This window comes from Pongo pygmaeus, chromosome 6 (genome assembly GCF_028885625.2).
Source record: "Pongo pygmaeus isolate AG05252 chromosome 6, NHGRI_mPonPyg2-v2.0_pri, whole genome shotgun sequence".
In the NCBI taxonomy this organism is placed as follows: Eukaryota; Metazoa; Chordata; class Mammalia; order Primates; family Hominidae; genus Pongo; species Pongo pygmaeus.
The window spans coordinates 136,008,806-136,019,848 of record NC_072379.2 but is presented as its reverse complement, the minus strand read 5'-3'; the positions used below and the strand labels follow the sequence as shown (position 1 = coordinate 136,019,848).

Below are 11,043 nucleotides of genomic sequence, written 5' to 3'. Positions count from 1 at the left end.
CATGTTCACTGATGGTCACACTTATTTTTAAGCAGCAACACCATTATTTTAAAAAGAAATCTTACTCCGAATTATAATATTAAAAACTGATCAAAGTTGTGTTGAACTGATTAGAATCAAGTGGCCACCAGCTTCCCTCATCGCCTGACAGCATCTGCTTTACCCTAAGTAATGATTCAACAGCGTCCTCTAAAGGACCTTTTGACAAAGAGATTCCTATACTTCTACCTCCTGGGAGACAGCTCTGTGGGTCTCAGGGAAAACACTGATTTGGTGTAACATGATCACATTTCAGAAGTCCCCTTCTGTTCAAACGTTTCAGTGTTTGGAAACCTACCTCCTTAAATAGTAAGATTCTAAGGTGTGGCTTCTAGTGCTTTCTTCTAACTTGCATAGTTGTGGATTTCACTGTTAATTTTCCTTGCGGTATTTTCTGGGAGGTTCTGTGACTTCATGGTGTCATTATGGATTTCATTTGCAATTCACTAAAAAAAAAGTGGATAATGACTGTACTCAGCACTACTGGATTATAGCCATCACCTTAAAGAAGTCTTTTGTGAGTCTCTCTGCTAGAATAAAGTTTAATCTTTCCTCTTTATTTTTCCTGTTACAACTTAGGAGTTCCATTTTTTTAATGTTAATGTGTATGAAAGGCTTGGTATTCCCGTTGGTCTGGGGTAATCTTGAATAGGGAACATGACTCTCCATTTCTTCTACGTCTTTCATAGCACAGAATAGAAAAATAACAGCAATGCTGATTAACTCATGGAGTCACTGTAATTAATTCACTATCGTAAGTGGTTCCATAAAAAGAAAGAGGATCACATAATGGGAACCAAAGGACTAAAATGGCTTAAGATCCAAGGCAATCATATTTTAAATTGAAATGATCTTGAAAAGGTTACTGTTGATTAATTTTGAACATCAAATTCTATTTGAAGAGCACCGGGAAATTCAACTCAATGAAGGAAGCTCCTAGAGAATCCTTGGGAAAAGTAACAAGCTCCTTTGTTTTATCTTGATTGTTTTGTGTTTTTACTTATCAGGTTTTTGTAAGACAAAGCTCTTCTCATCATGGCAATGTGGAGATAAACAGAAAAAGAAAGCACTAGGAAGTGTTCTTTCTGATAATAGCATAATGAAGTTACAGGTGTCTTCTTCTTCCTCTTCTCTTTCTCTTGCTTTTTCTTCCCCTTCTTCTCTTCCTCCTTCCCCCTCCTCCTTCTTCTGTGTTTAATGAGGTCATTCTTATCTAGGCTAAAAGATGGTTCATGTTACTCATTATCAATTCAGCATGAGAAGATGAATCACTTTCATAACAGGGTGTGTGTGTGTGTGTGTAAACTGTTCCTGGTTGTCATGCCATAGTAAAGACTTTAAACCATAGACAAAGCCCTGTGAGCAATTCCATTAAAGAATTGGAAAGTGCTCATGTTTACCATTCATGGAACAGGTATATCCAGGGGACCTGCCAGACCCAAGTTGAATTGAAATTGGAAACGAAAACAAAAACAAAAACAAAACAAAAAACACCTTTTTTGTTTGTTTGTTTTTGGAGACAGAGTCTTGCTGTGGCGTGATCTCACGTCACTGCAACTTCTGCCTCCAGGTTCAAGTGATTCTCCTACCTCAGCCTCCCAAGTAGATGGGATTACAAGCACGCACCACCAGCCCTGATAATTTTTGTATTTTTGGTAGAGACGGGGTTTTACCATGTTGGCCAGGCTGGTCTCGAACTCCTGGCCTCAAGTAATCTGCCTGCCTTAGCCTCCCAAAGGAAAAAAAAGAAAAAAAAAAAAAACAACAAAACAAAATGAATTAAATAAAACTCGAAAACAAAACAAAATGTTTTATCACTTTCAGAGTTTATACCCAAGAATAAAGTTATTCCCCTTTGGGAAATAAGTAATCACTTACGTTCTCTCCAATTTGTTTTGTTTTCTTTGAATTGTTCATTCACTCTTTAAAATTCAGGTTTGTTGCTTACAGTCTTTTGTGAGTTTTCCAGGCAGACTTACACATCCCCACCTCCCAGCTTTGAAGATCTGTGTAAGTGATTTTAGTAGATCATTTCACATCATATTGTAGTAATTTGGTTTTCTCTGAATAACTGAAATGACCAAAAACAAAGATCCCTGATTAACTTATAAGCTGTTCATGGCAGATGCTATTTATCACACAAGGAAAATGGTATTTTATTTTTGAATATCTTGCCCTCCTAAGAGATTTTACTTCACATTCCTACTTAACCCATTTTCCAAATGATGTCATCTGGAGAGGGAAAGTGGGCACAGGGGATCCAGAGCAAAGGCTATTTGCCCCCGCTTTGTGTGATTCTTATCTTTGAATTGCTACAGAAATTTAATGAAATTCTCTTACAGCACAATTGCACTGGACCATAATGCTTCATTCACCAGGCTTTAGTTTTCTTTTTCCACAAAGTACATACTATTACTATGTTATAATGTAATGGTCAGGATTGAATTCTTATATTGAATCCTACTCACTGTTTACGTGACAACTCCAAATGCTACTATAATTAAATCAGCCCATATTCAAACCCATCAAGGCTCTTCTGAAAGCCTTAAGTAGAAATAACTACCATTTGTTGAATAGCTTTAGGCTTTTGAAACCAGAAGAGAAATAAATGATTTAAAAAACAAAAAACAAATCACCAAAATGTGGTGCTTTTGAAAGTAAATGCCAGCATTGGGATAACTCAGCTGAACTGTGAGCCCTTAGCTGCTCCAGATATTTGACTATGTCCTTCAAATTTAAAAACTACTAAAGAGCTAAAAAAAAGGCACTCATATATAGAATATTTTTCTGGGAATATATGGTTGACTATCATTTTCAAGCAAAGATTGTAAATGCATTATATGTCTGGCAAGAATCTTGGATTTAAGAAAACCACAGAGGTCACAATATCTTCATTAAACCATAGTAAAAATATTTGGAAAAAGAAAGCCAGGATCTTAAAAATGCCTAAGGACCTAATACCAGTTCAAGAAACAAAATTTATGTCACTCATTTATAGTGGATCTTATTTTTACCTTAATATTTAGATTCTGATGATTTCTATAGTTCTTTAAGAAGCATGATTTGGATACGAATGCTGAGTATAAAAGAAAACAATTTTTGAAACCTTACCGCAGTGACAGCCTAGTAGTAATGAACACACTCAATGTCCAGATCTTGGCTTCTTTTTACCATTCTCCAATAAACAAACTCAGGGATCCCTGGAGAAATGGCTGATTCTAGGGCTGGGATGGTGTAAGTACAAGTTGAACCTGGAACTTACTTGTGGTCTCAAAAGTTAAAAACATGTTCAAACAAAACAAAACAGACAACAAAACAAAGGGTTGAGACAAGTCAAATTGACACAGGAACCAACTTCAAAGAGCTTCCAATTATCAAAGCTAAAACAATTTTTACAGTAAAATAATTATAGTATTGGATTATATCACAATGAATAAACAAATATCCATGAGTGCTGACGGATGTGAATAAATAATTGAGTAAAGAAATAAAACATGGAGAAAGAGCAAATCATTGTTAGAGAAGAATTACAAATAATTGTCAATTTTCCTCCCCTTTAGTATGGACTGGACTTAGTGATTCACTTATAAGGAACAGAATATGAAAAGGGGGAAAATAGTAACTCTGTAGCAGAGAAACCTGCTAGATACAGCCTTAACCAAGTAATCAAGGTTAACATCATCAGTGATCAGTCATGTTGATATCATATAACCTCTGATTTGATGCAATGAAAGGACACTTCACCTCTGTGGTATAATTCTCCAAAACTCAGAACCCTAGTTACTATGATCTGAATGTGTGTGTCCCCCTCAAATCCATATGTTCAAACCTTAACCCCTAAGGTGATGGTTTTAGGAGGTGGTCTTTGGGAGTAGAGCCTTCATGGATGGGATTAGCTCTTTTATAAAAGAGCCCCCCAGAGATCTGCTTAAGCCCTTGCACCATGCAAGGACTCTGCAAAAGATGCCATCTGTAAACCAGTTAAGGGGCCCTCACCAGATAACAGATCTGATGGTGCCTAGATCTTGGACTTTTCAGCCTCTAGCACTGCAAGAAATAAACTTACAGGGCTTGTAAGCACTCAGCTTATGATATTTTGCCATGTCAGCCCAAGACACTTGTCTAATCACAAGAAAACATCAAGCAAACCCAAATTGAGGACTATTCTACAAAAAACCTTCTTTATGAGTAATATTCAAAAGTGTCAAAGTCATGAAAAACAAGACAGAAATTGTCACAGACTAAAAGAGACGAAGGAGACATGATGACTAAATGTGGCATGTAATCTTGGATTTGATCCTGGAACAGAAAAAGAATACTAGTAGAAAAACTGGAAAAGTCTAAATTAAGTCTGTAGTTTAGTTAATAGTATTGTTAACAAAGTTAAGATTTTAGTTTTGACAAACGTATTATAGTTAAATAAAATGCTAACATTAGGGAAAGCTGGTTGAAGGGCATATGGGAGCTCTGCATTATCTTTAAAACTTTCTTTTAATCTAAAATTATTTCAAAGTAAAAAGTTAAGATAGGATCTTTACACAAAATTGATACTTTTAGAATAAGTGCTTTCCATATGTAATGGGAAAGCATTTACTTCATCCAGGAACTTTTATTCCTATTCTCCCCATGTGCTAGAAAACACATATTTCAAGGACAAAACTGATATTTATGATCCTTAAAAAGATCACTAAAATACATGGGTCTACAAGGACTGAACCTGTAACCAGAGCCAGTGGTTCTCAGTTCTCACTGTGCATCAAGCATGTAGGGTGCTTAATAAAATACAGAGGCTAGGGCCATATCCCGAGGCTCAGGTTTCATTGATCTTAGGTAAAGCCAAGAAATGAGTATTACTTTAAGATTGTTCCAGTTGATTCTATTATGTAGCTAGGCTTGAGACCTACTGTATTAAATCTATTGAGACATGTAGGAACTGAGATTCCAAAAAAAGGATGAAAAAATAAAAAAAGCCAGGAACTTAATGTTATCATAAATCCCCAACAGAGCCATTAGTTAATTTTCAAGGGGGGAAAAAGCCAAATATGATTGTTCTAGTAATAGACTAATTATTCATATATCACAATTATAGGACAGATATGGGAAGTGTCAGGAGTACCAGAATTGAATATAGAATTGTCTTCATAAATAAATGTTGATTTTTCTACATTGGATGGAATGTAAAGAAAGAGAGAGTCAAAGCAGCATGGGAGAAATGCATGAAAATGAGGATCTGTCACTTATTTTGCCCAAGGCTGTCCTATTAGCCTTACCCAATCAGAGTGGCAGTCTTTTCTTTATGGCTGGTATCCCTTCAGATTAGTATTCATAGATTGCATTGTTATTGGTAAGTGACTTTCATAACATATTAGCTACTATGCATACTAATTCAGAATGATAGAAGAGTACTAATATGAGAATAAATTTGTACTTGATTTCCAACTGACTTCATGGTGCCTCTGAATGTCAAGAACTGAAAAGAGAGAGAGAAAGAGAGAGCAAAAACAAGTTAGAGCAATTGGGAATGAGAGAGAGAAAAGGGAAGAGGGAAGAGAGAAATGGGGTTGGAGGTGGGGGCAGAGCTGAATTCTTATCTCCAGCAACCCTAATCCTACACACATCTAAATCAGCCTTAATGGGCTTTTTAAATAACAAGGACGGCTTTGTTGTCCCTGTAGTTTACAATTCAGAATTTACTCATCTTTTTTTCAACAGGGATTAGGAATCCTCACAGCTCAAAAAGCGCCCTGAAAAAAGAATGAAATCATGTTTTTTGCAGCAACATGATTGGAAGTGGAAGCCATTACTTAAGTGAAATAACTCAGAAAAAGAAAGTCAAATACCACATGTTCTCCTTTATAAGAGGGAGCTTAAAAATGCTTACACATGGACATATGGAGTGGAATAATAGACATTGGAGACGCCAAAAGATGGGAGGTGGGAACAGGGTGAGGGATGAGAAATTACCTATTGGGTATAATTTACATATTCGAGTGAAGGTTACACTGAAAGTCCAGACTTCATTATGCAATATATGCATGTAACAAAACTGTACGTGTACCCCACAAGTGTATATATTTTTGTAAAAATAAAAGTAACTTGGATTATACTACTGATTTTGATGACTTGACCTTAGAGCTTGATGTTAGGGTATTTTAAAAAAATATACTTTGGTTTAATTTTTTCACGTGTATTTTACCACTATTTGCTATAGATTGGCTGTTTGGGCCCTGCAAAATTCCTATGTTTAAATTCCAATCCCCAATGTGATGGCATTAGGTGGAGAGCCTTTGGTAGGTGTTTAGATCATGAGGATGGACTCCTCATAAGTGGAATTAGTGACCTTATAAGAAAAGACCCCAGAGAGCTCCCTCTCCACCCCTTCTGCCACATGAAGAAGCAGCAAGAAAATGGCAGTCTATGAAGCAGGAAGTAGACCCTCAACAGACACAGAATCTACTGGTCCTTTGGTCTGGGATTTCCCAGCCTCCAGAACTGTGAGAAATAAACTTCTGTTGTATATAAGCCCTCCAGTCTGTGGTAGTTTGTTTTCAGCCCAAACAGGCTAAGACACTATTAAAAACACATTTATTGAACATTTGCTATGTGGCAAGTTTTATTCTGAGTTTAAGGAGTCCCACTATGTGATGCATAGACAAATTGTTATTGTCACAGGAAAGGGGTCCCAATCCAGACCCCAAGAGAGGGTTCTTGGATCTCGTGCAAGAAAGAATTCAGGGCGAGTCCACAGTGCAAAGTGAAAGCAAGTTTATTAAGAAAGTAAAGGAATAAACAAAATGGCAACTCCATAGACAGAGCAGCCCCGAGAGCTGCTGGTTGCCCATTTTTGTTTCTTGATGATACGCTAAACAAGGGGTAGATTATTTGTGCCTCCCCTTTTTAGACCATATAGGGTAACTTCCTGACGTTGCCATGGCATTTGTAAGCTGTCATGGCACTGGTGGGAGTGTAGCAGTTTTAAGCAACCAAATCTCCTGAGAACTCACTTTCTTGACAACAGCAAGGGGGAAGTCTGTCCCCATGATCCAATTACCTCCCACCAGACCCCTCCTCCAACATTGGGGATTACAGTTCGACATGAGATTTGGGTTGGGACACATTTCTATAGTTTTAGCAATTTTATGCATGTAATCTTTTGGGATTGAATTTTTTTCATTCACTATAATTCCCCGGGGAATCATCCAAGCTGTTGTATATTTCAGTAGTTTATTATTTGTACTGCTAAATAGTACACCATGATATGACATACCAGAGTTTGTTCAACCATTCACTTGTTCATCTGAGTTGTTTCCAATTTGGGGCTATTACAAACAAAAGTGGTATAAACATTCATGGATGAGATTTTGTGTGAACATAAGTCTTCGTTTCCCTGGGATAAACTCAGGAGTACAAATTGCTGGGTTGGATAGTAAATACGTGGTTGGTTTTTAAGACACTGCCAATCTGTTTTCCAGAGTGACTGTACTATTTTGCATTCCCATTAATAATGTATGAGTGATCTAATTTCTCCACATCCTGGCCAGCATTTGGTGTTGTTTATGTATGTATTAGCCATTGTCATTAGTGTGTTGTGATATTTCACTGTGGTTCTCATTTTTATTTCCCTGATGGCTAATACTTATTCGACATCAGTGTATCTTCTCTTGTGAAATGTCTGTTCATGTCTTATGCTCATTTTCTAATTAGATTGCTTGCTTTTTTTATTGTGGAGGTTTGAAAGCTCTTCAAATACTCTGTATACTATTTTTGCAAATATTTTCTCACTGTTCATATCTTGTCTTTTCATCTTGTCCACAGTCTTGCAGAGAGCAACGGTTTTTAATTTTTATATCAGTTTTTCCTTTTATGTCTCATGCTTTCGATGTCAAATCTAAGGTCACTTTTTCTAGCCTTAGAAATCAAGTATTTTTTCCTATGTTTTTTTTCCCTAAAAGTTTTGTAAATTTATACTTACTTTTAACTTTATAATGCATTTGCATTATATTTGGTATAAGGTATGAGGCTTAGGTTGAAGTTCACATTTTTGTTGTAGATGTCTAATTGCTCTAGCATCATTTGGTGAAAAGGCTATTTTCCTTCTTTTTTAAATGTTTGGTAGAATTTTCCAGTTAAACCATCTGGCCTGGTGACTATTTGGGGGGCTATTAGTTTTAAATTATAAATTCAATTTTCTTAATTGTTATGGAGCTATTCAAATTATTTACTTCACATTGGATGAGTTGTGGTTATTTGTGTTTTCAAGGAGGTGACCTGTTTTATCAAAGTTGTCCATTTTATACATGTATAATTTTTTGTAGCATTCTGTAATCATCCTTTGGGTTATTTGCAGGATGTATAGTGATATATGCTGTTTAACTTCTGAGATCAGTAATTAGTATCTTCGCTCTTTATATTCCTTTGTTCATCTTTCTAAAGGTTTGCCAATTTTATTGGTGTTTTCATACAAGCAGCTGTTTGTTTCATTTTTTTTTTTGAAAGTAATTTTCGCTTTTACCATTTTATTGCAAATTTTCAAATTTCTCATGAAAACAGAAATATGAACAAGTTCATCAGCAGTCTGGAAATAACTCATACTTGTAGTGAAATTACAAATTGTCCTTTTAAAGAAATGCAATAATTATCCATATAAAATGGAATATCTTTATGCCTTAAATTGCATTTTATTAATAATAAGAATATAAACTTTTCCATATCAAATAGTCTCTAATTTATATTTCTGTTTTTGGAGGGCCACCATTTCATATATTCTGCCAATTTTGGAGGGCCACCATTCATATATTCTGCCAATTTTTTATGAAGTTTGTCTCTTTGCTATTGATCTGCAAAAGCTGTTTATATAGTAAGGACATTAATATTTTTCATTGTGTACATTGCAAATAATTTCTAGTTTGGCTTTATCGTTGTTAAAGGAAGTTTTGTAACAAATTTTAAAAAAAGTTTTCAAAAGCAAACATAAAAATCTTTTTTTTTTCTTTATGATTTCTGCTTTGGATATCAAGGCCTCTTTTTTTTTTTTTTTTTTTTTGACTGAGTCTTGCTCTGTCACCCAGGCTGGATGTAGTGGCATGATCTTGGCTCACTGCAACCTCCACCTCCCAGGTTCAAGTGATTCTCCTGCCTCAGCTTCCCAAGTAGCTGGGACTACAGGTGTGCACCACCACACCTGGCTAATTTTTGTATTTTTAGTAGAGACAGGGTTTCACCATGTTGGCCAGGATGATCTTGATCTCTTGACCTCGTGATCTTCCTGCCTCTGCCTCCCACAGTGCTGGGATTACAGGCGTGAGCCACCGTGTCTGGCCATTTTTTTTTTTAAATAACCTCATCTCTTTAAAAAGCAATTCCCTTTTTTATGTGATCTATCATTTGTGTCTGACCCTTTCCCAAAGAGTAACTTTCTTTTTTGTTTTTAACTTTTATTTTAGGTTCAGGGGTACATGTGCAGGTTTGCTATATAGGTAAATTGTGTGTCATGGGGGGTTTGGTGAACAGATATTTCATCACCCAGGTAATAAGCATAGTACCTGATAGGTAGTTTTTTGATCCTCACATTCCTCCCACCCTCCACCCTCAAGTAGGCCCTAGTGTCTATTTTTCCCTTCTTTGTGTCCATGTTTCCTTAACGTTTGTCTCCCACTTATAAGTGAGAACATTCAGTATTTGATTTTCTCTTCCTGCATTAATTGGCCTAGGATAATGACCTCCAGCTGCATTCATGTTGCTGCAAAGGATATGATTTCATTCTTTTTTATGACCACATAGTGTTGCATGGTGTATACATCGTACCTCATTTTCTTTATCCAATCCACCATTGATGGGCATCTAAGTTGATTCCATATCTGTGCTATTGTGAATAGTGCTGCAATGAACATACAAGTACACGTGTCTTTTTGGTAGAACAATTTACTTTCCTCTGTGTCCTTACCCAGTAATGGGATTGCTGAGTTGAATGGTAGTTCTATTTTAAGTTCTTTTTTTTTTTTCCACAGGGTGTTGGTGTCCCCCTGTTGCCCAGGCTGGAGTGCAGTGGCAAGACTGGCTCACTGCAACCTCCACCTCCTGGGCTCAAGCGATCATCCCACCTCATCCTCCAGGAGCTGGGACTACAGGTACATGGCACCATGCCCTGCTAATTCTTTGAGAAATCTCCATACTGCTTTCTACAGTAGCTGAACTAATTTACATTCACACTAGCAGTGTATAAACATTCTTTATTCTCTGCAACCCTTCAAGCATCTGTATTTTTTTGACTTTTTAATAGCCATTCTGACTGGTGTGAGATGGTATTTCATTGTGGTTTTGATTTGGATGTCTCCAGTGATTAGTGATGTTGAGCATTTTCATATGCTTGCTGGCTGCGCATATGTCTTCTTTAAAAAACTGTCTACTTGTGTCCTTTGCCCACCTTTTAATGAAGTTGTTTTTTTGCTTGTTAATGTGTTTAAGTTCCTTATAGATTCTGGCTATTAGACCTTTGTCAAATGCATGGTTTGCAAATATTTTCTCCCATTCCGGTGGTTGTCTGTTTACTCTGTTGATAGTTTATTTTGCAGTTCAGAAACTCTTTAGTTTAATTAGGTCCCATTTGTGAATTTTTGTTGCAATGGTTTTTGGGGTCTTCTTCATGAAATCTCTGCCATAGCCTATGCCCAAAATGGTATTTCCAGGATTATCTTCCAGAGTTTCTATACATTTAGATTTTATATTTAAAAGGCTTAAGTTTCTAAAGTGTTTTTCTCAGATGTATGATATTAAAAAGGGAGGCAGATAGTAATAGTCACTCAATTCATGAGATATTCTGTAATTGGTAGTGTTTGTAAAGATCTTTATGTCTTCTTGATTTAAGTGGACATTTTAATGTGTTTTGAAGCCTCTAAACTTTGAGCATTTCTGACCAAATGAAATAACATACAAAATGAAACACATTATTATATTTGATTCGGGAAGAAACTTATAATTCACACTTTTGTAGATGAGGAGGCCAGA

At 36.2% G+C, this 11,043-nt stretch overlaps 1 protein-coding gene across 1 annotated transcript in view; it reads right to left on the bottom strand.

Annotated features, from left to right (window-relative positions):
• Positions 1-401: 401 nt before the first annotated feature.
• CHRM2 (cholinergic receptor muscarinic 2) overlaps positions 402-11,043 on the bottom strand; it is a 174,490-nt gene continuing 163,848 nt past the window's right edge. The window contains exons 5-6 of the mRNA XM_063667862.1: positions 1,918-2,110; positions 402-1,257 (exon numbers count right to left, since the gene is read on the bottom strand). Of these exons, the coding sequence (XP_063523932.1) occupies positions 2,068-2,110 (43 nt within the window). The 3' untranslated portion in view covers positions 402-1,257; positions 1,918-2,067. The remainder of the gene's footprint in view (positions 1,258-1,917; positions 2,111-11,043) is intronic.